The 25,948-nt window shown below is 42.1% G+C and overlaps 3 protein-coding genes across 5 annotated transcripts in view; 1 reads left to right on the top strand and 2 right to left on the bottom strand.

Moving 5' to 3' along the window:
- ddhd1b (DDHD domain containing 1b) overlaps positions 1-8,735 on the bottom strand; it is a 137,866-nt gene extending 129,131 nt beyond the window's left edge. The window contains exons 1-2 of the mRNA XM_034162273.1: positions 8,064-8,735; positions 5,076-5,252 (exon numbers count right to left, since the gene is read on the bottom strand). Coding sequence (XP_034018164.1) covers positions 5,076-5,252; positions 8,064-8,535 — 649 coding nt within the window. The 5' untranslated portion in view covers positions 8,536-8,735. The remainder of the gene's footprint in view (positions 1-5,075; positions 5,253-8,063) is intronic.
- An 804-nt stretch (positions 8,736-9,539) lies between these two features.
- On the top strand, positions 9,540-23,642 carry cgrrf1 (cell growth regulator with ring finger domain 1). 3 transcript variants are annotated; one of them, XM_034161996.1, is made up of 6 exons: positions 9,540-9,735; positions 10,292-10,428; positions 10,513-10,693; positions 18,047-18,194; positions 22,471-22,578; positions 22,764-23,642. In XM_034161996.1, the coding sequence occupies exons 1-6, from the start codon at positions 9,632-9,634 to the stop codon at positions 23,031-23,033; spliced, it is 948 nt and encodes a 315-aa protein (XP_034017887.1). In that variant the 5' UTR covers positions 9,540-9,631; the 3' UTR covers positions 23,034-23,642. The 3 variants fall into 3 exon arrangements, with proteins under 3 accessions (XP_034017887.1, XP_034017888.1, XP_034017886.1); XM_034161997.1 differs by lacking the exon at positions 9,540-9,735 and adding an exon at positions 9,793-10,049 and having other exon boundaries at positions 18,047-18,133; positions 22,515-22,578; XM_034161995.1 differs by lacking the exon at positions 9,540-9,735 and adding an exon at positions 9,804-10,049.
- A 133-nt stretch (positions 23,643-23,775) lies between these two features.
- psmc6 (proteasome 26S subunit, ATPase 6) overlaps positions 23,776-25,948 on the bottom strand; it is a 71,876-nt gene continuing 69,703 nt past the window's right edge. Inside the window, exons 11-14 of the mRNA XM_034161994.1 lie at positions 25,104-25,224; positions 24,949-25,029; positions 24,132-24,203; positions 23,776-24,028 (exon numbers count right to left, since the gene is read on the bottom strand). Of these exons, the coding sequence (XP_034017885.1) occupies positions 23,910-24,028; positions 24,132-24,203; positions 24,949-25,029; positions 25,104-25,224 (393 nt within the window). The 3' untranslated portion in view covers positions 23,776-23,909. The remainder of the gene's footprint in view (positions 24,029-24,131; positions 24,204-24,948; positions 25,030-25,103; positions 25,225-25,948) is intronic.

Below are 25,948 nucleotides of genomic sequence, written 5' to 3'. Positions count from 1 at the left end.
GTGTCTCCGTCTCTAAGCCGTACAACATAGCTGGTCTCACTACCATCTTGTAAACTTTCTCCTTCACTCTTGCTGATATTCTTCGATCACAAATCCCTCCTGCCACCTTTCTCCACCCTACACTCTCTTCTTCACCTGTCTACCACACTCTCCATTACTCTGAACTAGGGATGCACCGATAGCACTTTTTCCCACAATACATTTTTGTACTGGTTGATACCGAGAACCGATACAAATACTTAATGATACATTACAGTTTTATGATGACTTTGAAAACATGTTTTATCCATCTGTTGGTCCATCCTTTTTGACTGGAACTGCTACCAACATCATTAGCTTTGTTTTTATTTCACTTAAATCATGTAACTTCACTTTGTGACTCCATCAAGTTGTCCTTGAACATTAACCGTGTGTTTCTTAAACATGACGCTGCCAGACATCTGACTGAAATATAACCTGTAGACTTCAGCACTACAAAATACACAACACCAGGAACTGAACTGAAACTGGCCATCATTAACTTTACTTATGTCAGTGAGCACCAATGTTGCCACAGTTACTTTGAAAAAGTAATCCAATTACTGATTACTCCTTGAAAAAGTAACTTAGCTACTTTACTGATTACTCAATTTTAAAAGTGACACTTTTTTTATGCGCTACTGTACACATTCAAAAAGTGAGTGCATCCAGAGTGAATCAGCTGGAGGTGAACAGTTGAAGCGCGTGTGTGGCTGATCTATGCAGCGCCTGTGATCCAACTGGGGGACATATGCCTGCTCAGAACAGGGAACAACCTGGCGTGCACGTGATGCATGCAAGCCACGCAGCCGGCAGCGTGTGTGATCCAAAGGGCACACGAGTCTGAGGTGAAATGATCCCAGCAGCACATGTGCATGAGCCGGCAGGATCCACCCATTAAAATGCACATCACAAACCATGATTACATTCTTTCAATTCATAAACCGGATTTCTTAGGAAATCCAGAGAACACAAACACCAGGTCATGAAAAAAAAAAAAAAAAAAAAAAAAAAGAGCAGACACAGAGACAGGTCCCCCCCCCCCCCCCCCCCCAATGCTGAAACAAGAAACAGGGTGTTTAAGTATGCTTTTTCATTTAAATGACCATATTTTCTTTTGGGGGGTGGGGGGGAAGACACAATGGACTCTGAACTTTGCGATCTGATGTTCACAGCACTGATGAGGCAGCAGTGTCTCACTGTACATTGGAAACATGAGTGCTGTTTGCTTTTCACAGTTTTGAGAACTGAGGGCATTTTACACAATGCGCCAAAAAAAAAGTAGGCAGGAAAATAGCGGCAAGGGTTAGATACGTGGCAGTAAAAGCTACAGTAAGCAAGCTTACACGCACACAACCATACACAATCACACACCAGCCTACACCAAATCTGGGCAATTTTCCAGCGTACTCCATGCGCATTTTAGCGCAACTGTATGCGTGCCCGGTGTGAAAGGGGCTTTAGCTTTTCTTCTGCTTTGGTCTTGATGAAGACTTTAATCTGATTCTTGCTCCGGACTCGGATCCTTCACAGCGTTCTTTGAGCTTGTTAAATGTACTTCCTGTCTCGTTTGTGTTCAGTCTTCCTCTCGTTCTCACACATGAAAATTCAGTAAGGTACGAGGTCTATTAGAAAAGAAACCGACCTTTTTATTTTTTCAAAAACTATATGGATTTGAATCACGTGTGAGTACATCAGACAAGCTTGAACCCTTGTGCGCATGCGTAAGTTTTTTCACGCCTGTCGGTTGCGTCATTCGCCTGTGGGCAGGCTTTGAGTGAGCAGTGGTCCACCCCTCCTGTTGGAATTCCTTTGTCTGAGAACTTCCTGAGAGACTGGCGCTTTGCTTGATCAAAGTTTTTTCAGAAACTGTAAGGCACATCCAAGTGGACACCATTCGAGAAATTCAGACGGTTTTCTGTGAAAATTTTAACGGCTGATGAGAGATTAAGGAGTGTTACTATCACTTTAAGGACTGCCCACGGCGCCGGACGGCACACCGCGCCCCGAGCCGCCGTCATCAGCCTGTTTCAAGCTGAAAACTTCCAAATTTAAGCCTCTGTTAACCTAGGATGTCGTGAGAGAACAGAGAAGTTTCAGAAGATGTCGGGATCAGCAGTTTATCCGGACATTCCACTGTTAAAGGAGATTTTGTAATGAAAGACGTGCGGATGGATTCGCGCGTTGCCACCCAGCCGCTCATCGCGCGGCACCACAGCAAAACACCTCCGTTGGAAGCATTGCAGGACAAGTTTGAACATGCCCAGCTGTTAAACAATTTCTCGGATACTCACTCGACTGAAAGCCATCAAAAACCGCCTGAATCTTACAAATGTCTTTTCTAATAGACCTCGTATATCTTATATTCCAATTCTAAGGTGGAACTATACCAGTATACAAAGGTATATCTAAATATCTAAAAAGGAAGAGTGAAATAGAAGAGTAGAGCCACTTTGGTGCCTGGTCTTGAGAACCAGGGATGGTAGGTTAAAAAGCTTTTTTATCCCATGGGAACGCTCCCTACCCACCCAAGCAGCTCAAGAAAAAGGTATATGTAATATAATAAGTAATAAGACATAAGAAGGATAAGACGTCACAGGAGAAGATTGTAGTAAAGGTAATTAGTATGTAGACAAGTAGTGAAATCTAACTAATAGGGTAAACCTTAGATAAAACCTATAACATATTATATCTATGCCTTTGTTTATAGTTATACTGCTACAATTACAGCTTAGCCTATTAGCTATTAATTACACTATGTAACACAATTTGTTCCTGGCTTCTAAGTGTTATATTTCAACTGCTTATGTCTAAAGTCTATGGAAAAATGACTATATTCAGCACAAACTTTGATTTTTTTTTTTTTTTTTTTTTTACACGTTCTAGAAAGTTCTAAAAGTTTCTTGACATTTCTAGATAATTCTGGAAACTTCTAGAAAATTCTGGACAGTTCTAGCAGTTCAAGAATATTCTAGAAGACTACTCAGTAGTAGTGAAGGCGAATCGAGAATATTCTTGAAAACAGACAAATTTCAAAATATCATTGTCCTGATCACAGAAGCAAAGTTTCTGTGGAATAACAGCTATTTTCTATTTATTTAAGGCACAACAGGTTAAGAAAACACACTGTGTACCCAGGAACAAAACAAAAATAAAAATTTGTGACATAGTGTTATCTAATAGGCTGCCTCACCCTTATGTGTATATATATATATATATATATGCCAGTTTAATGTGTAACGCTTTAGGCGGTTACTGGGATGATCAGCTGTAATTACATGTGTTCCCACATGAGGGCGAAGCTACTGAATACTGTGTTAGAGATATAAGCAGAAGAAAAAGAAACAGCAAGATGTGTAACGCTGGCAGCTGCAGGTTTGGTGATTAAAACGGCCGCCGTCTTTTTCATCATTTTATGTGTTCCTCTAAAGACATCAACATATAGTACCTAGGTTCTTGGGTTTCCATTTGATAGGATAATGATTGTACTGTTTATTTTCCTATAGTATGCTAAGAGTTACTTACAACCCCTGGCAAAAATTATGGAATCACCAGCCTCAGAGGATGTTCATTCAGTTGTTTAATTTTGTAGAAAAAAAGCAGATCACAGACATGACACAAAACTAAAGTCAATTCAAATGGCAACTTTCTGGCTTTAAGAAACACTATAAGAAATCAAGAAAAAAAGATTGTGGCAGTCAGTAACGGTTACTTTTTTAGACCAAGCAGAGGAAAAAAATATGGACTCACTCAATTCTGAGGAATAAATTATGGAATCACCCTGTAAATTTCCATCCCCAAAACTAACACCTGCATCAAATCAGATCTGCTCATTGACATTGGCCCTATGTGTCTTTTTGCAAGGAATGTTTTTGCAGTTTTTGCTCTATGGCAAGATGCATTATCATCTTGAAAAATGATTTCATCATCCCCAAACATCCTTTCAATTGTCCAAAATATCAACATAAACTTGTGCATTTATTGATGATGTAATGACAGCCATCTCCCCAGTGCCTTTACCTGACATGCAGCCCCATATCATCAATGACTGTGGAAATTTACATGTTCTCTTCAGGCAGTCATCTTTATAAATCTCATTGGAACGGCACCAAACAAAAGTTCCAGCATCATCACCTTGCCCAATGCCGATTCAAGATTCATCACTGAATATGACTTTCATCCAGTCATCCACAGTCCACGATTGCTTTTCCTTAGCCCATTGTAACCTTGTTTTTTCTGTTTAGGTGTTAATGATGGCTTTCGTTTAGCTTTTCTGTATGTAAATCCCATTTCCTTTAGGCGGTTTCTTACAGTTCGGTCACAGACGTTGACTCCAGTTTCCTCCCATTCGTTCCTCATTTGTTTTGTTGTGCATTTTCGATTTTTGAGACATATTGTTTAAAGTTTTCTGTCTTGACGCTTTGATGTCTTCCTTGGTCTACCAGTATGTTTGCCTTTAACAACCTTCACATGTTGTTTGTATTTGGTCCAGAGTTTAGACACAGCTGACTGTGAACAACCAACATCTTTTGCAACATTGCGTGATGATTTACCCTATTTTAAGAGTTTGATAATCCTCTCCTTTGTTTCAATTGACATCTCTCATGTTAGAGCCATGATTCATGTCAGTCCACTTGGTGCAACAGCTCTCCAAGGTGTGATCACTCCTTTTTAGATGCAGACTAACGAGCAGATCTGATTTGATGCAGGTGTTAGTTTTGGGGATGAAAATTTAAAAGGGTGATTCCATAATTTATTCCTCACAATTGAGTGATTCCATATTTTTTTTTCCCTCTGCTTGGTCTAAAAAGGTAACGTTACTGACTGCCACAATTTTTTTTCCTGATTTCTTATAGTGTTTCTTAAAGCCAGAAAGTTGCCATTTGAAATGACTTTAGTTTTGTGTCATGTCTGTGATCTGCTTTTTTTCTACAAAATTAAACAACTAAATGAACATCCTCCGAGGCCGGTGATTCCATAATTTTTGCCAGGGGTTGTAGATAGATACCAGTACACTCACAGCTTCTGCAGCTTAGCCTACTATGCACACGTCTTACCGTCCTTACTGTTCACAATCGCCATCACTGCCTCCATCTCGTAGGTGTCCCTCATCTGTTGCCCCCTGAAGTGATCCAAGTGCTCCAGCTCAATAAGATTACTTTCATCCTCCTCCAGGGGGAGCCACGTGCCATCTGTGAACCACTGACCCCTCATGACGGGAATACGGTCCTGCTCTGTGGGACAAAGCATCACAGTGAACACACACGCCACCATGTTAGTTTAGAACAAAAACACGTCACAAATTGATGGAGCTCGCATCATTCAGCTGATGGACAACATGCAGTACTCCTGGTTCTTGTGTCCCATTAGTGTTTGCAGTAACAGTGGTGGTGAGAAACCAGGTTATTATGGTTTTCCATGCGTGTGGGACAATGTTCTCATTTATCCTTCAGGGATCTGATCCAGATGTTTTGTGTTCATGTCAGTGACTCCACCTGCTGCACATCATTTGACCTGTTCTTGGGGGTTTCTGGGACACAATCAAGAGAAGAAGATTGTTTTAAATAAAGAGGAATAAAACAATGTTTTGTTTAATCATGTCTTTTGGTTAAATTTGTTTTCTTTCCCAATAATACAAGTTAATTTAATTACATTAAGTCAATATTTACCCATTTAACTTGTACAGTTTTGTGGAAGCTGTTGACAAAATTAGTATTGAATTAAATAGGAGTACTGATTTTTTTTTTTGGGGGGGGGGGGGGGGGGGCACACAGAGGAAGTGGTAAGTCCTGGATAAGCCCAGAGGCCTGGATAGGACTTCCTCGTGCATATCCCAACATTCTGTAATGTGAAGTGGAGCAGACTCTGGGACTCCCCTTGGATGAGACCCCAGTCTGTCACAGGTTACACCCCAAGCCAAAGGCGGCACCAATTTACAGCTGGGTGGACTGAGGCAATGCAGATTATGTCCAAACACAGAGAGGGAGCCTGACTGGGAAGGTGTACACCTGCATCGCAAAATGATAATATCTTCAAAGAGTTAAATATTTCTCATCAGTTATCTCAGAAAGTGACCATTTTAAATATTCTAGGCTCATTATACATATTAAAAGTTTTCAAACATTTTTTCATTTTAAATTTGACAACTATGGCCTACAGCTCCAAACAATAGAAAAAGAAAAATCTCAAAATAATAATAATACTGCCATGAACACTGCCATTTACTGGATGGGAGTGTGAATACCAATTGCCACACATTTGCTATATCGTGCCGAATCACTTAAACAGAATTTTCAGTTTTCAAATTGCCTTTTTTATCCATCCATCCATTTTCTTCCGCTTTATCCGGAGTCGGGTCACGGGGCAGCAGCTCAAGCAAAGCCGCCCATACCTCACGATCCACACACACCTCCCCCAGCTCCTCCGGGGGAACCCCAAGGCGTTCCCAAGCCAGCCGAGAGATGTTGTCCCTCCAGCGTGTCCTGGGTCTTCCTCGGGGCCTCCTCCCAATGGGACGTGCCCGGAACACCTCTCCAGCGAGGCGTCCAGGGGGCATCCGGAAAAGATGCCCGAGCCACCTCAACTGACTCCTTTTGATGTGGAGGAGCAGCGGCTCGACTCCAAGCTCCTCCCGAGTGCCTTTTTTAACAAATGAAAAAATATATATGACATTTACACATACAGATTATTTGTAAAAACTAACACACATGTTACAGTAACTTGCGTGTTGTTTTTAATAAGCTGAACAACCACTGATGACAGGAAGCTCATTGTTCACATGACGCCTTTTGGCATGTGTATCTGTAAACGTTAAAAACTTCAAAATTAGTGCAATACTTTAAAACTAAAACATATACACTCTAAATGCTAACATACAAATTAATTAAGTACGATGAGTTAAGCAAACTCAATTTTCAACCTGTTATGAACACTAATTTTAAATAAGTAGTACTTTGAGAGGCATGCTTTACTTGATGTATCCCATTTAAGACAAATTAGAAAAAGTTATTTTTCATACCCAGTGTCCTTTGGGGCGTTCTTTCAGACATTCGGAGATCTGCCTCATTTACTTTGCGCATTGGCGCCCACGGTGAGCCCGTGTTTGGACTACGAGTGCTCTCTCCAACCTGTTTTTCACTCATTGTTGACAAACTGTCTGGAATTAGTTTGGTTTATAAATCAAAACTGCTTTGCTTTAATGCCTTCTGTGACATGTCAGCACTGTTTCATGTGAAAGTAAATGACTCTTCCTTACAGCAGGGCACTCAAAGACAGAAGCTCTGACTCGTTTTTACTCAGAAGTGTTGGTGGCGCTTAAACACAAAACCGGCTTGTCAGTAGCTGGCAGTGTACCAGAGTCAATACTAAAGTTAGCTGTAGCTTTAAGAAAATTAAGTTGACCTGGATATGACCTGAAAAGAGAATTAAGCTGTCACTCGAGTACTGGAGGCTCACCTGTAAATAAGTTACTGTAATCTAATTTATTTCACTACTGCAAATTCAAAATAAACAAGTAACTATAATGTAGGTTTTTAAGGTGATGTTTTGCCAATCTTCTAAAGAAGATGAAGTAAAAAAATACAGCTGCTCACGTGAGTATTTCTTAAAACATACCTATTGCTGTGACGGTCCCACAGAGATACGAGGATGACCGTGTGTGTATATGTGTGTTCACACAAGTGCGCTTCCAACCTAAGGTCCCCAGTGACACCCCTTGGTGCCCCCATACCACGTTTGGTGTGGATTGCTTAATTACTGTGGCTGTTTGGCCCAAACACAAAAAATGATCACTTTCTGAAATAAATGACATCTAATTTTTCTGAGATGGGCCTCCCACTGAGCTTGAGCTTCAATCAAGTTTCCCAAAAAGAGACCCAAACACCTGTAATACAATTACACCTCTAGTGGTCGCTTTTAATCACTGCAATACTCCCAGAATTAAACTGGCGGAATGAAGATAAAAGAAATGATGTGCACTCTGAAGTTCAGCCTTTGTGACGTCATGACGAACGCTTAAAGCCTGTGATGACGATGATGATGCTCACGGTTCCAGTAGACCGGATAACTCTCCCGTTCTCTGACGTCCACCTCGTAGAACCCTCCTCGGACGCACACCGGATCCACAGCGTCCTCCGACACACTCCCACAGTCCGTGTCCGTGGACCGGGCGGGATCGGCGGCGTTCTGCTCGCAGGACCTCCGGAACACCACCTCAATCTTTAAGGAGTCGTGTCCCACGAAAGGTTTCCACGTCCGTTTGTCCTCCTTGTAGAACCACCGGACCTCCTCTGGACCCAGATCCGTCACCACCTCCCCGCGGTGCCTCGAACTGTTGGACCGAACCCGCCTCTTCGTGCTCTCGGTGCAGTTCGGGTCCACGTCCAGGAAGGCTGAGCTCGAATACTCGTCCGCATCCAGGCCCAGAATCAGGCGGTCCAGGGGCAGGTCCCGGTCCGCCGCAGGGACCCAGTCACAACCTTCGGAACCGCTGATGGACTCGTCCTTTTCTGTGCTCATGCTTCCAGACCGTTTCGTCAAAAAAGACAGAATTCACACACCTGGACGAGTCTGTCTGCACCTGGACACATCTGGACCGGCCCAGGGTGGCTCGAGCTCCGTTCCAAGCCGTTCTGACACACCCACTTCTCCAGAGTCCGTCTGCATTCAGCTTTGGACCCCTAATCCCGTTCAATCGTCAGTACACGGAACCGAGCAGAATCTATTATCCCACTTTCTCTACAAAATAAAGTTCCCGCAAAACAGCACGACTTCCGCTTTAAACACCCGATAAAAAAAATGACAAACTTATCAGAAATTGAATTCTGGCTTTAATATTTAGATCTTTAACTTACTCTTTTACTTCATCTAATGGAAAAGGAACATTGTCATTGTTCAACACAGAGGAGGTAAATATTTCCTATTTTACCTGATAAAATGTCCGAAAACACAGTCATACGTGACGTCATCAGACGGGTTTTAGGGTTCTTGATTTTCAGCACGTGGGAGGTTTTTGTGCCCAACCCTGTTCCTGGAGGGCCCCTGGCCTGCATGGTTTCTAAATCAGGTGTGTTCAGCCAATCAAGAGCTGCAAGACACCACTTAAAAAAAAAAAAAATAATAATAATAATAATCATCAGGTGTGACTTGAGTAGGTAGATGTGGAAAACTTGCAGGCCAGGGGCTCTTCAGGAACAGGGTTGGTGACCCCTGAGCTAGGAGAATATAAGAATACAGCAGGTGACCCTCCACCGTCCCCGGCTCACTGGATACGCTCACATTGCTCCCCAGACTCGGGGAGTTTTGTCATTTTATCTCGACAAGCACAACTTACAATCATTAAGTGTGTCTAAATACTTAACATTTCCTTTTCAAACGAAATTCTACTTTGAAAAACCTGAACTATGTGCTTTAAAAAGTCCTGTTATTTTGAAAGCGCGTAGACCGGGTTGACTTTAGCTGACTTTCTGTAACTTGACTATTGCTTTCGCACTGACTCAACGTCATAAATCAGTCAACGCTGTGATTGGACCAGACGTAGTTTTTGGGTCACGCAGGCTGCCGTACTTGTCGTGATGGTTGCTGGTTCTGGTTCTGGTTCTGGTTCTGGTTCGGGATGGCGGCGGTGCTGCTGGTCACTCTTTATGAATATTCTCCGCTCTTCTACATATTTGTGGTGTCTTTGTGTTTCCTGGTTACCGCCGCCGCGGTGCTCGGCTGGTAAGTTAGCATGTTAGCTCGCTGCAAATTACTGTAACATCCACAGTGACGTCATAATGGACCGGGCCGCCCAGCTCGGTTCAGGATCGAAGCTCTTTTTTTGTTTATTCGAAGGGGGAAGATGACGTCTTGACGTAACAGGTGACGCAAACACTTTTGTGGGTTAACATGAAGTTAGACTGCGTGAAAAGGACAAACTGCAGCTTTAGAAACCGATGGGACCAGAACTGGACTCGAAGCGGTTTTAGAGACTTGACAGTCCAGTTGGACTGGTGTCGTGTCCACGATAGGCTCCAGTCCCCCATGACGCTGATGTGGGTTAAGCAGGTACTGACCGTGGATCGGGTTCTGGGTGGACTTTGTAAAACGCTTTGAAGACTGACCTTTTCACAGTGAACTTGACCTTTCACCTTGTGCTTGTTTAGGGGCTTCACACCTCCACAAACTAATAAACGGACAGAGACTGAAAAAACTGATCACCCAAAAGTGGTTTTCAGTCTGGTCTTCCTTTTTGTTGTGGACTTTGCTGGATCGGGGCGGTGTTTCTGTCACACAGGTTTGGATTTGATGTCCCAGTGATCATGCACCGTTCTGATGAGGAAGAGTCTGTGGTACCAATCCCAGAGAAGCACATGGTTCAGGTTCTGAACCCCTTTGGACTACAGCTCGGGTCTGGACCTGCTTCTGTCACTGGTGAGAACTAATGGCTGGGATGTGTGCGGGGAGTCCGTCAGCTGTTAATCCTGCTTCTGTCATACTAACGGTGCCTCCCTGCAGATGGTGTGTCCGTGAAAGCGTTCTGCCTGGAGCCCTGTATCCTGACCTGTTTCTGGGGCTGTGGGGTCAGTGCCCTGCAGGGGGCGCTTGAGGCCCAGCATTACGGTCCGAGGCTCAGCACCCCTCACCAACACTTTCAGGAGGCCCTGCAGTCCCATTGCCAGTACTTCCAGACCTTCCTGTATCTTTACATCATGTGATCAGGTCTGACCTGGTTCTGGGGTGGTTCCTGGTTCTACAGAGATTTCTTTAAAGCTTGATAATCTGAGGCTTTGTCACTATTGGTCAACATATTGTCCCAGAAATAATTATGATAATACTGTTTGTAGTTAATATTCACTGGAATTTGAAGGAAAATTGATTAAAAACACTCAAATGGACTAGAAGGGGCTTTAAGGGAAGTCGACCCGCTTGTTAATGTTAATAATACATTTATTTATAAAGTACTTTAAATAAAAACAAACTCCTAAACAGCACAGAGTAAATGCAATTAAAACATAAAAACATTTATGCAAGCAAGATTAAAAAGATATGTTAAAAAAAAAACCATAAACCTAAATAAACAGGTTTTAAGGCCTTAAGAGTCAATGGAACTTGACTTTCAAATCCCAGCAGCCAGGCTGTTCCACAAGTTAGGAGCACAGCAGGAAAAGGCTCAAAAACCAGATGACTTCTTTTTAACACTTGGGACACAGAGCAAGTCCACAGCCAGCAAACACAGGTTAAGAGGAGCCACATACGTCTGAACGTCAAATCAATTTTATTTATATAGCACCAAATCACAACAAACAGTTGCCCCAAGGCGCTTTATATTGTAAGGCAAGGCCATACAATAATTACAGAAAAACCCCAATGGTCAAAACGACCCCCTGTGAGCAAGCACTTGGTGACAGTGGGAAGGAAAAACTCCCTTTTTAACAGGAAGAAACCTCCAGCAGAACCAGGCTCAGGGAGGGGCAGTCTTCTTCTGGGACTGGTTGGGGCTGAGGGGAGAGAATCAGGAAAAAGACATGCTGTGGAGGGGAGCAGAAATCAATCACTAATGATTAAATGCAGAGTGGTGCATACAGAGCAAAAAGAGAAAGAAACACTCAGTGCATCATGGGAACCCCCCAGCAGTCTAAGTCTATAGCAGCATAACTAAGGGATGGTTCAGGGTCACCTGATCCAGCCCTAACTATAAGCTTTAGCAAAAAGGAAAGTTTTAAGCCTAATCTTAAAAGTAGAGAGGGTGTCTGTCTCCCTGATCTGAATTGGGAGCTGGTTCCACAGGAGAGGAGCCTGAAAGCTGAAGGCTCTGCCTCCCATTCTACTCTTACAAACCCTAGGAACTACAAGTAAGCCTGCAGTCTGAGAGCGAAGCGCTCTATTGGGGTGATATGGTACTAAGAGGTCCCTAAGATAAGATTCAAAAGGATTCAAAAGAATTTTATTGTCATCTGCACAAAAGAACATGTTCCCTGCACAATGAAATGTGTCTACTGCATTTAACCCATCCTAATTGCCAGTAGGAGCAGAAGTCGCCATTAGGCGCCCGGGGACCAGCTCCAGATGTACCTGCCTTGGTCAACAGCAGGGCTGAGCAAACCAAGACCGACCCATAACAAACGACACACACACACAACACACATAGGCCGGCTCGGTACATAAACACATATTTAAAAAAAAAGCACACACGAGGGGAAAAAAATCCTCATAGCCACTGCGTTACACAGCAGCAATGAGGAAAAAAAACCCCATCAGCACAGAAAAACAATAATCACACAAACAAACAAAGATGCAGGACGACAACCGAGATTTGAAGGTCCAGTTTATCAGAACACTCCGGAGGCAGCCTATTTGGCGCCGTCAACGGCCTTGTCCGACAATCCTGGAGGAGGAGGGGCTCAGCCCTGAGCAGTCCACTGTCCACAGTCAACGTCAGAGCTGGAGAAGCTGAAGGGAGGGGGATGACCAGGGGAGCGAGGCTTAAGTGTTGATCTTCTTGAGGAGGTTTTTTATCACAGCGGCCTTGGAGTGCAGCTGTGTTTTGGGGAGGCCAAATGAATAACCAGATTAGCAGATGCCTGAAAGATCCACAGTTCTGAGAACGGAGTGGCTCTCAATGCATCTGAATGTAAAATGTGGTCTTTACAGACGGTCAAAGCAGGTTTCCAGAGCTGCAATCCTGCCCGAGATGTTTTCCAGCGTGCGGTTAACACCCGCCGACTGCGCAGCCACTGCCTTCCCAATCGAATCAATCATGTAGGGCAGTCTGGATGGCCCAGTCAAAGCTGCCTCCACTTTCTTGATTTTCCGGTAAACCAGCGCCATGCCCGCTCCACACAGCAGAAAGCCGGTCACCACCAAGCCAAATATATACACATCTTCGACGTCCTCCACAGAAAGCATGTAAAGGCACATGACCTGCCACTCCTCCACGAGTCCATCACGTAACCCATCACATGCGTCCCGGCAGGACAGGTCGGGTCCTCCGCCCCCGAATGTCTTGTAGAAAAAATAGTGTCAATTGCGTTCAAAGACCACTTTCACAGATCCATTTTTGTTGTTTTCCAGAAGAACAAAGCTGCAGCCTCACAGACAACACGCCACAGAAGCAGGAAAGATAAGGGAGGGAGAAGAGAAAAGTGCATCCGTCTCGGCCGAGTGCAAGCTGGCAAAAAAAAAAAAAAAAAAAATGGGACCTGATTATTCAAAACCTTATAAGAAGAAGAATTTTAAATTCTATTCTAGAATTAACAGGAAGCCAATGAAGAGAGGCCAATATGGGTGAGATATGCTCTCTCCTTCTAGTCCCCGTCAGTACTCTAGCTGCAGCATTTTGAATTAACTGAAGGCTTTTCAGGGAACTTTTAGGACAACCTGATAATAATGAATTACAATAGTCCAGCCTAGAGGAAATAAATGCATGAATTAGTTTTTCAGCATCACTCTGAGACAAGACCTTTCTAATTTTAGAGATATTGCGTAAATGCAAAAAAGCAGTCTTACATATTTGTTTAATATGCGCTTTGAATGACATATCCTGATCAAAAATGACTCCAAGATTTCTCACAGTATTACTAGAGGTCAGGGTAATGCCATCCAGAGTAAGGATCTGGTTAGACACCATGTTTCTAAGATTTGTGGGGCCAAGTACAATAACTTCAGTTTGATCTGAATTTAAAAGCAGGAAATTAGAGGTCATCCATGTCTTTATGTCTATAAGACAATCCCGCAGTTTAACTAATTGGTGTGTGTCCTCTGGCTTCATGGATAGATAAAGCTGGGTATCATCTGCATAACAATGAAAATTTAAGCAATGCTGTCTAATAATACTGCCTAAGGGAAGCATGTATAAAGTGAATAAAATTGGTCCTACCACAGAACCTTGTGGAACTCCATAATTAACCTTAGTCTGTGAAGAAGACTCCTCATTTACATGAACAAATTGTAATCTATTAGATAAATATGATTCAAACCACTGCAGCGCAGTGCCTTTAATACCTATGGCATGCTCTAATCTCTGTAGTAAAATTTTATGGTCAACAGTATCAAAAGCAGCACTGAGGTCTAACAGAACAAGCACAGAGATGAGTCCACTGTCTGAGGCCATAAGAAGATCATTTGTAACCTTCACTAATGCTGTTTCTGTACTATGATGAATTCTAAAACCTGACTGAAACTCTTCAAATAGACCATTCCTCTGCAGATGATCAGTTAGCTGTTTTACAACTACCCTTTCAAGAATTTTTGAGAGAAAAGGAAGGTTGGAGATTTGCCTATAATTAGCTAAGATAGCTGGGTCAAGTGATGGCTTTTTAAGTAATGGTTTAATTTCTGCCACCTTAAAAGCCTGTGGTACATAGCCAACTAATAAAGATAGATTGATCATATTTAAGATCGAAGCATTAATTAATGGTAGGGCTTCCTTGAGCAGCCTGGTAGGGATGGGGTCTAATAGACATGTTGATGGTTTGGAGGAAGTAACTAATGAAAATAACTCAGACAGAACAATCGGAGAGAAAGAGTCTAACCAAATACCAGCATCACTGAAAGCAGCCAAAGATAACAATATGTCTTTGGGATGGTTATGAGTAATTTTTTTCTCTAATAGTTAAAATTTTATTAGCAAAGAAAGTCATGAAGTCATTACTAATTAAAGTTAAAGGAATATTTGGCTCAATAGAGCTCCGACTCTTTGTCAGCCTGGCTACAGTGCTGAAAAGAAACCTGGGGTTGTTCTTATTTTCTTCAATTAGTGATGAGTAGTAAGATGTCCTAGCTTTACGGAGGGCTTTTTTATAGGGCAACAGACTCTTTTTCCAGGCTAAATGAAGATCTTCTAAATTAGTGAGACGCCATTTCCTCTCCAACTTACGGGTTATCTGCTTTAAGCTGCGAGTTTGTGAGTTATACCACAGAGTCAGGCACTTCTGATTTAAGGCTCTCTTTTTCAGAGGAGCTACAGCATCCAAAGTTGTCTTCAATGAGGATGTAAAACTATTGACGAGATACTGTATCTCACTTACAGAGTTTAGGTAGCTACTCTGCACTGTGTTGGTATATGGCATTAGAGAACATAAAGAAGGAATCATATCCTTAAACCTAGTTACAGCACTTTCTGAAAGACTTCTACTGTAATGAAACTTATTCCCCACTGCTGGGTAGTCCATCAGAGTAAATATAAATGTTATTAAGAAATGATCAGACAGAAGGGGGTTTTCAGGGAATACTGTTAAGTCTTCAATTTCCATACCATAAGTCAGAACAAGATCTAAAGTATGATTAAAGTGGTGGGTGGACTCATTTACATTTTGGGCAAAGCCAGTTGAGTCTAATAATAGATTAAATGCAGTGTTGAGGCTGTCATTCTCAGTATCTGTGTGGATGTTAAAATCACCCACTATAATTATCTGAGCTAAGCACTAAGTCAGACAAAAGGTCTGAGAAATCACAAAGAAACTCACAGTAACGACCAAGTGGACGATAGATAACAAATAAAACTGGTTTTTGAGACTTCCAATTTGGATGGGCAAGACTAAGAGTCAAGCTTTCAAATGAATTAAAGCTCTGTCTGGGTTTTTGATTAATTAATAAGCTGGAATGGAAGCTTGCTGCTAATCCTCCTCCTCGACCTGTGCTTCGAGCATTCTGACAGTTAGGGTGACTCGGGGGTGTTGACTCATTTAAACTAACATATTCATTTAGAAACATTTTTAAACTTTTCTTTTAAAGTCTGCTCTGAATGTCCTCACTGTGGTTAAACTAAAAACACAGCTGCAGGCCTGTGACACATGACTACTAACACTTTTTTTTAATCTCAAAATATGCCTAAAATCTTTGAGGACAGCATGATGTAAAATGTGCTGATAAAACCTTCTTACCTCTCAATAATGTTGCGCTTTCCACACACATTGAACAAAAATAAAAATACAACACTTTTGTTTTTGCTTCCATTTTTCATGAGCTGAACTCAAAAGATCAAAAACATTTTCTGTAAAACACAAAAGACCTATTTCTCAGTTCACAAATCTGTATTAGTGAGCACTTAATCCATCCCACCTCACAGGTGTGGCATGTCAAGATCGTGGCCAGCCTAAGGCACACCTGTGCAGTAATCATGCTATCTAATCGGCATCTTGATATGCCACACCTGTGAGGTGGGATGGATTATTTCAGCAAAGGAGAAGTGCTCACTAACACAGATTTATGAACAATATTTGAGAGAAATAGGTCTTTTGTGTTTTCTAGAAAATATTTTCAATCTTTGAGTTCATGAAAAATGGGAGCATAAACAAAAGTGCTGCATTTATATTTTTGTTCAGTGTATAAAGGGAGAAAAGCAGGAGGCCTAACACAGACCTTTGTGGGACCTTATGCAAGACACACTGAGTGACTAATTAAGTAGGATGTCAACCAGGTGGGGAAATTTCCAGCAATCCCAAAATGGTTCTCTAGCCTATCCAGTGATATACCATGGTCCACCGTGTGCACTGCTGAGATCTAACGGCAGAACTGTAGTGTGCCTAAGTCCATTTAAAACGGAGGGTTACCACTTTAGTAAGAGCTCTCTCAACAAGGTTATTCTCAGTGAGGTGGTCCACAAACTGCTGTGAAATTTCTTTCTCAGCAAAATAAAGCATTAGTCAATTCCGGAAGACTCGAAGACATGAATCAAAGTTTCTGTATCCGCCATAGACTGTATAGGTCTGATCAGTGAAAATGGGCCATTTTTATGGCCTCCCTAATGTGCAAATCAAAAGATGCATAAAGGGTTTTTTAATCTGCTTAAACAGAACGTTTCCAGAGTCCAAGACTGGCTGTGAAACTATGTCCATCTGGAGTTCATCTGCAAATTGTTTTGGCTGGTATTACGCAGTCAGAAAATAATCACACCTGTTAGTCTCAAGTCAATTCAATTCAATCAATTTTTTTTTTATATAGCGCCAAATCACAACAAACAGTTGCCCCAAGGCGCTTTATATTGTAAGGCAAGGCCATACAATAATGATGTAAAACCCCAACGGTCAAAACGACCCCCTGTGAGCAAGCACTTGGCTACAGTGGGAAGGAAAAACTCCCTTTTAACAGGAAGAAACCTCCAGCAGAAGTGCCTTCACCTGCTTCACTGTAAGCCCCGCCCACATAAGTTTCTTGTCATAGTCCTTGTTAGTGACTGCCACTCTTACAGTCACTGTTTAATGGTGTTCATGGTGTCAGGAAGTCCTCGTGAACCTCTTCATGGGTTTGAGTGAAAATGTGCATGAAGAAAGTGATGTCCTCAAAGAAATAATTAGGGTTAATTAATTAATTTGATATACGTCATTTACATCATCCTGATTGTTAATTTAAGTGTTTCATCATAAAAAAGTCACTAAACTCAGAGGGTATTTCAAAAAGTTCTCGATCTTATTAGAGAAACATTGCTCTTAACGTCACTGCACCCGGTCCACCGACCTTCAGGTTTCGCTGTCCCTTCACGAAAGAAGGTCCCATCTTGAGCCTCCAGATACTTTTGTTTCTGGGTGAGAACATCTTGAAAGACCTTGTAGGACTGTGCAGAGATCATTTTGGTCACAAATCTCATCAGCTTTTCCTGTATATTCATTTTGTGAATTGTTTCTGTATTTTGTGTCTGTATCATGGCCCAAGCAGAGGGTCACCCCTTTGAGTCTGGTCTGCTTGAGGTTTCTTCCTCAGAGGGAGTTTTTCCTTACCACTGTTCCTCTGGCGATTAGTAAGGTTAGACTGTGTGAGTGCCTTGAGGCAACTCTGTGATTTGGCACTATATAAATGAAAATAAATTGAAATTGAAATCTTAGTTTAATTTGACGGCCCTCAGAATAGCACGTTCTCTACATTCCACAGTGAAATGTGAAACTGGAATATTCTTTTGACCTGGTGAGGTGTAGAGTGCAGGTAGCACAGTAGGAGCAGGAGATGCCAGGTTTGAGTCCCGTTCACCTCTCTGTGTCCTGTGTAACTGTCTCATAAATAATTCTTATTAATAATGTACCTTCTGATGTTGCATTCTTTGACCACACTTCTTCAGTATCAGCAGCGATGACTGGGAAGAGCGCCGCTCTCAAATCTCCGCGGCGCAGGGGATCACTGATTTTGGCTTGTTGCCACGGGAACAGTATCCTCTGGTGGCCATTTTGACGCTAGCAGAGCCGGACCTTGCACACAAGTACAACATTGTAGGTCCAACGAGCCACCGAGTGCAGCGACGTCAACTTTCAGTCTTTCTTTATTCCACATCCAGTGCCTGTATTCACAAAGCATCCTAAGGCTAAAAGTACCTAAAATTCCAATTCTTAGACACTTCTTAGAATTTTCCCTTGGTAAGATAAAAGTTATTCACAAAGCATCGTAGGCCTTAAGAGAGCTCCTAAGGTGCCAAACTGTTAAGAGGAGGGAGGAGGACTTATAGGAAGGCTCAGGGCCCCGTCACACTTAGTATGAATGAGCCTGAGTCAAGCCAAATCAGCCAGAATGGGGGAAAAAAACCAGACTTGAGGTGCAGCCAGCAGAGACAGACAGACAGTCGTGTATGCACGACCACTTCGAATGTGGGCGGATCCCGCCTCGACTACGTCATGCATGACTGTGTGTATGCATACAATTGCAGATCAGACGTTGTACCACAGTACAATTACGTAGAATGCTGTCAGAATGCACTATGATTATAATAATACACACCAAGTGGCAGATGAATGAGGTTCAATTCCTGCCCGATGTCTAAAAGTCTGGATGGCAAACACTGGGAGAGGAGGGTATGTTCCAGCGCTGTCTGCCCTTTTCACAAGACCTGCCGAGACTGGATATTATAATGCATCTAACATATAGATGCAATACAAAAAATCTATTTAAGCATAAAAATTCAAAAAGAAAAAATAATATAGCACCTTCAATTGCACCACAGACTAAAACAGTTAAATGTGGTCTATTAAACATTAGGTCTCTTTCTTCTAAGTCCCTGTTGGTAAATGATATAATAATTGATCAACGTATTGATTTATTCTGCCTAACAGAAACTTGGTTACAGCAGGATGAATATGTTAGTTTAAATGAGTCAACACCCCCGAGTCACACTAACTGTCAGAATGCTCGTGGCACGGGCCGGGGCGGAGGATTAGCAGCAATCTTCCATTCCAGCTTATTAATTAATCAAAAACCTAGACAGAGCTTTAATTCATTTGAAAGCTTGTCTCTTAGTCTTGTCCATCCAAATTGGAAGTCCCAAAAACCAGTTTTATTTGTTATTATCTATCGTCCACCTGGTCGTTACTGTGAGTTTCTCTGTGAATTTTCAGACCTTTTGTCTGACTTAGTGCTTAGCTCAGATAAGATAATTATAGTGGGCGATTTTAACATCCACACAGATGCTGAGAATGACAGCCTCAACACTGCATTTAATCTATTATTAGACTCTATCGGCTTTGCTCAAAAAGTAAATGAGTCCACCCACCACTTTAATCATATTTTAGATCTTGTTCTGACTTATGGTATGGAAATAGAAGACTTAACAGTATTCCCTGAAAACTCCCTTCTGTCTGATCATTTCTTAATAACATTTACATTTACTCTGATGGACTACCCTGCAGTGGGGAATAAGTTTCATTACACTAGAAGTCTTTCAGAAAGCGCTGTAACTAGGTTTAAGGATATGATTCCTTCTTTATGTTCTCTAATGTCATATACCAACACAGAGCAGAGTAGCTACCTAAACTCTGTAAGGGAGTTAGAGTATCTTGTCAATAGTTTTACATCCTCATTGAAGACAACTTTGGATGCTGTAGCTCCTCTGAAAAAGAGAGCTTTAAATCAGAAGTGTCTGACTCCGTGGTATAACTCACAAACTCGTAGCTTAAAGCAGATAACCCGTAAGTTGGAGAGGAAATGGCGTCTCACTAATTTAGAAGATCTTCACTTAGCCTGGAAAAAGAGTTTGTTGCTCTATAAGAAAGCCCTTCGTGAAGCTAGGACATCTTTCTACTCATCACTAATTGAAGAAAATAAGAACAACCCCAGGTTTCTTTTCAGCACTGTAGCCAGGCTGACAAAGAGTCAGAGCTCTATTGAGCTGAGTATTCCATTAACTTTAACTAGTAATGACTTCATGACTTTCTTTGCTAACAAAATTTTGACTATTAGAGAAAAAATTACTCATAACCATCCCAAAGATGTATCGTTATCTTTGGCTGCTTTCAGTGATGCCGGTATTTGGTTAGACTCTTTCTCTCCGATTGTTCTGTCTGAGTTATTTTCATTAGTTACTTCATCCAAACCATCAACATGCTTATTAGACCCCATTCCTGCCAGGCTGCTCAAGGAAGTCCTACCATTATTTAATGCTTCAATCTTAAATATGATCAATCTATCTTTGTTAGTTGGTTATGTACCACAGGCCTTTAAGGTGGCAGTAATTAAACCATTACTTAAAAAGCCATCACTTGACCCAGCTATCTTAGCTAATTATAGGCCAATCTCCAACCTTCCTTTTCTCTCAAAGATTCTTGAGAGGGTAGTTGTAAAACAGCTAACTGATCACCTGCAGAGGAATGGTCTATTTGAAGAGTTTCAGTCAGGTTTTAGAATTCATCATAGTACAGAAACAGCATTAGTGAAGGTTACAAATGATCTTCTTATGGCTTCGGACAGTGGACTTATCTCTGTGCTTGTTCTGTTGGACCTCAGTGCTGCTTTTGATACTGTTGACCATAAAATTTTATTACAGAGATTAGAGCATGTCATAGGTATTAAAGGCACTGCGTTGCGGTGGTTTGAATCATATTTGTCTAATAGATTACAGTTTGTTCATGTAAATGGGGAATCTTCTTCACAGACTAAAGTTAATTATGGAGTTCCACAAGGTTCTGTGCTAGGACCAATTTTATTCACTTTATACATGCTTCCCTTGGGCAGTATTATTAGACGGTATTGCTTAAATTTTCATTGTTACGCAGATGATACCCAGCTTTATCTATCCATGAAGCCAGAGGATACGCACCAATTAGCTAAACTGCAGGATTGTCTTACAGACATAAAGACATGGATGACCTCTAATTTCCTGCTTTTAAACTCAGATAAAACTGAAGTTATTGTACTTGGCCCCACAAATCTTAGAAGCATGGTGTCTAACCAGATCGTTACTCTGGATGGCATTTCCCTGATCTCTAGTAATACTGTGAGAAATCTTGGAGTTATTTTTGATCAGGATATGTCATTCAAAGCGCATATTAAACAAATATGTAGGACTGCCTTTTTGCATTTACGCAATATCTCTAAAATCAGAAAGGTCTGGTCTCAGAGTGATGCTGAAAAACTAATTCATGCATTTATTTCCTCTAGGCTGGACTATTGTAATTCATTATTATCAGGTTGTCCTAAAAGTTCCCTAAAAAGCCTTCAGTTGGTTCAGAATGCTGCAGCTAGAGTACTGACGGGGACTAGCAGGAGAGAGCATATCTCACCCGTGTTGGCCTCCCTTCATTGGCTTCCTGTTAATGCTAGAATAGAATTTAAAATTCTTCTTCTTACTTATAAGGTTTTGAATAATCAGGTCCCATCTTATCTTAGGGACCTCGTAGTACCATATTACCCCATTAGAGCGCTTCGCTCTCAGACTGCGGGCTTACTTGTAGTTCCTAGGGTTTGTAAGAGTAGAATGGGAGGCAGAGCCTTCAGCTTTCAGGCTCCTCTCCTGTGGAACCAGCTCCCAATTCAGATCAGGGAGACAGATACCCTCTCTACTTTTAAGATTAGGCTTAAAACTTTCCTTTTCGCTAAGGCTTATAGTTAGGGCTGGATCGGGTGACCCTGGACCATCCCTTGGTTATGTTGCTTTAGACGTAGACTGTGTTTCATAATTATTGTATGGCCTTGCCTTGCAATGTGGAGCGCCTTGGGGCAACTGTTTGTTGTGATTTGGCGCTATACAAGAAAAAAGTTGATTGATTGATATAGGCTGGAAACATGCCATATGTATTAAATTCATTCAATTTTGCTGAGTTTCATCATCATCATGACATTATTTTCATGATTACACATTTCTTAATACAGTTCAGGTTATATGATCGCTTAGATTTTACTGTCTGTTCAGAACTAGGAGTGCTGAGTGCTTTTGTTTTTTCTCCTTCGCTCTTAGAAGATTGTGTCACACCTAGCAATGGGGTTAAGCCCCGCCTCCTCACAAAGATACTTTCTGTCCCCTCTTTGCTCAGAGTTGCTCTCAGACACATCCTGGATCACTCTTAAGCTAAGATTCCTTTCCAGGAATTCTTAGGTGAAGTTTGGAGCTCTCTGAGATGCTTCATAAATACGGGCCCTGGATGCTATGTCACCTTAAGTGGACATTTTTGAAATTCAGGTTGTGGTTTAGATAAAAGCTCTGAGTCCTGATCTGGATCTGCAGCTTCTACATTTGCATGTAAATTGAGTGATGCTGGTTTCCACCTGCTCCCCCAATTTCAGGTTGCCAGCGTGACAGTTATTCATGTTCCTGACAACAGACACAGACTATGTGCTCGGATCCTGTTTCAGCACCTGGTGACTTCGCAGGGAAACGTGTATGAGTTAAAGGTAAAAAAAAAATAAAAAAAAACACTGCTGCAATTGATCCAGGATATTTCTTTGTGTTTGTCAGCTGTTAGGCTCCAAATCCACAAGTGAACAAGGCCCCGGTTGATCCTTCTGTATCAGTGATGGTCCTGTGAGGAACAATGACAACTAGAAGCTATTAACTCTTTTGGTTCTCTCACATGCAGCCACTCTTCATGGCAACTGACAGAGGAGAGGTTCCTGGTCCTCCTGACTCAGACCACAATGACCAGCACAATCCAGTTCTGGAGGACTGGGGGGAAGCAAAAGCCAGAGACTGTGTGGTTTGTCAGAATGCTGCCGTCAACAGAGTGCTGCTGCCCTGCAGACATGCCTGCGTGTGCGACAGCTGCCTGTCACACTTCCAGCACTGCCCTATCTGCAGGGCCTTCATCCTGGAGTCCTTTGCCTTGTTGAACTCAGCAGCGAGCACATAGACCGCCTTACTGCAGGATGATGAGATTCAAACAGAAACTTTTATGTTTCAAAGTGTTCAATTGGACTGCAAATACAGTGAAGACAATAAAAACACCAAATCCACCACGCATGCCTTTTAGCTGATTTATTAAAAAAAAAACCTTTGAAGGCTGTCATGTCAGGTGGAAGTGTGATCAGGTGTAGGTGCTGTGTGCTTTAATTTATCTGCAGCAGCCAAGTTTATCCCATGATCAGCATGTCCGGCTGTTTTCACTTGTTAGCGCACTTTCTCAAGAACCAGTTGACCAAATTTCATTACTTTTTTTTTTTAGCACAAGTGTGTACTTGGGTCATCATCTGACACTTTACTGATTTGTGGGGACTGGGGGGGGTACACCATCTCCTGATGTCTCATTCTTGTAGCTGAGAGTCCACCAGCTCATATTAGAGGTGAAGCAGTTCACCCTGGACACTAACTGAGCAGGTTTCTCTACGTAGGCGTGGAGGTGCATCAGGAAGGACATCTGTGTGTGAAATTTGTGCCAAATCATGGATCTGTACTGGAACAGCTGGTTTGCTATCACTTGTAGCAATAAATGTTGAAAATAAAGCTATTTTCAGGCACATGATCAGTTACTGGTGAGATATTGAAATTGTTTAGTGACACCAGTAGCATAGAATTTATTTTCATACAGAAACATGTTTCAGCACCACGGACAGTGGCACTGATTCAGTAAGACAGAATCAGGAGGAAATGGATGCTCTGAGAAGATAGTTTTATTTGTGGAAATGAAGCACAGACAGGAGCCTCTTCAATCCAGTGCAGTAATCGAGACTGTAACGTGGAAACAGGAACACAGCTTTAATGAGCTCTACTGAAACCCCTCTTTGTGACCTCATACAGGTTTGTAGTCCAGCTTGGACTCCAGCTTCTTTGAATCTGCAACCTTCCGCACAGCTTTCATGAAGTCCTCCTGAGTGACGTACTCACGATCGGACCGAATAGCAAACAAACCTGGTGACAACAAAAGCAAAGTTCAGACTGAATGAACCAAGTGATAAATGACATGTGAAGCTTCAGAATGAATGAAACAGGTAAATGAAACGTGAAGCCTGACCTGCTTCTGTACAGACGTTCCTCAGATCAGCACCGTTAAAACCATCCGACAGCTTCACGATGGCTTCAAAGTCTGAAAACACAACACGTGAGAGCAGCAGTGCTGGTCGCATGTAGTCAGAAACCAAAAGTTCACATTAGCTAGGGGAGGTGATGGTCTAGTGGTTAAGGCGTTGGGCTTGAGACCAGAAGATCCTCAGTTCAAATCCCAGCCTGACTGGAAAAGCACTAAGGGCCCTTGGGCAAGGTCCTTAATCGCCGAGTTGATCATGGTGTGTACCTTGTATGGCAGCACCCTCACATCGAGGTGAACGCGAGGCATTATTGTAAAGCGCTTTGAGCGTCTGATGCAGATGGAAAAGTGCTATATAAATGCAGTCCATTTATCATTTAACCTTTCAGGAATTAGACTTTCATTTTCACTGCTCATAAGTAATGTGACAAATTAAAAAGGATTATTTTCACTTTTCCAGCCAGTCGGGATGAACACATGAACATTTCCATCATTCGTTAAGTTATACAAACATAAATGTCCGGAGGAATCGATTCTAAAAAACTGAACGAAATGAGCGAGTGAAGCCACCAAAACACCATTAAGTAGGAGTTGTAGGGTCTTGTGACTGTGATGAGTTGTGCAGTAGTCTGACATGAATGTGACAGATCCTGATCCTGAATGAGATCTGATGATTTTGTGTTCAGTTTTAGTTTGTCCGTCACCACAGCAGGCCAGCCAGGTGGACTTCAATCTCATATGATAAAAGAACATCAAAGTGGGAGTTTCAGACAAGGCTTTTACAAGGAGCAGAGTGCATGCTCACCGATCTCGCCGTGTTTGGTGATGGGACTGGAGTGAATCTTCAGGATGTCCAGACGAGCCTGCTCGTTAGGCAGTTCGATGTCTGTCGCAACAAAGACACTTGCGTCACACTTCAAACACACCAATGACCAGCAGATATGTAACGGCAGAGCTTACGGATTTTGCGGTCAAGTCTGCCAGGCCGCAGCAGGGCGGGGTCCAGCGTGTCAGGTCTGTTGGTGGCCATGATCATTTTGACTCGATGCAGTGTGTCAAAACCATCCATTTGGTTCAGCAGCTAATGAGACACACAGGCTTTGTTAAACACACGACTTTTAGCAGGTTACCGATGCCAAAGAAACATTTATTTTCTGCTACCAGCAGGAAGAGAGATGCCAACCTGGACATCCAGAGAGTATTCACTGCGCTTCACTTTTCCACATTTTGTTAAATGAAGTAAACTCATTTTTCCCCTCAAAATTCTACTCACAAAATGACAACATGAAAAAAGGTTTTTGGTTTTGTTTTGTTTGCAAATTTATTAAATAAATAAATAAATAAATAAAGCATATGTACATCAGTATTCACAGCTGTTGCTCAATACAGGTGAACCGCATTAACTTGCATATGTGTAAATCACATTTCAGCTTTACTCACGGTCGATTTGTGGACCCTGAAAACTAGACAATTGTATAATTGATTTTAAGTTTCTTTGGTCAACCTCATTAAGTTGCGGCTTCAGATAATAGACGGTCCGATTTTGTGGACCCCAACTTGCACGGGTTAATGGGGTTCACCCATGAGATTTCTATTTACTCACAAGACAGCGGAACCAGGGCAAGCCGTTCATTCACTGGCTGTTGCCAGAGCGTCACCATCTTGGTTAGCGTCTGACAACCAGACATCAGTTTGTCAAAAACACTGTCTGGAAAATGGACTGCATTTATATCGCGCTTTTCCATCTGCATCAGACGCTCAAAGCACTTTACAATTATGTCTCACATTCACCCCGATGTCAGGGT

The sequence above is a fragment of the Thalassophryne amazonica genome, chromosome 21, assembly GCF_902500255.1.
Source record: "Thalassophryne amazonica chromosome 21, fThaAma1.1, whole genome shotgun sequence".
NCBI lineage: Eukaryota > Metazoa > Chordata > Actinopteri > Batrachoidiformes > Batrachoididae > Thalassophryne > Thalassophryne amazonica.
The sequence above is the reverse complement of the archived record's forward strand: the minus strand, read 5'-3'. Positions and strand labels throughout refer to the sequence as shown.

Coding starts and splice junctions, on each gene's coding strand:
- cgrrf1 (XM_034161995.1), top strand. CDS start 9,904: ATGAAGTTAGACTGCGTGAAAAGGACAAACTGCAGCTTTAGAAACCGA. Junction 18,195..22,470: donor TTGCACACAAGTACAACATT/GTAGGTCCAACG, acceptor CCCCAATTTCAG/GTTGCCAGCGTGACAGTTAT. Junction 22,579..22,763: donor GAAACGTGTATGAGTTAAAG/GTAAAAAAAAAA, acceptor TCTCACATGCAG/CCACTCTTCATGGCAACTGA.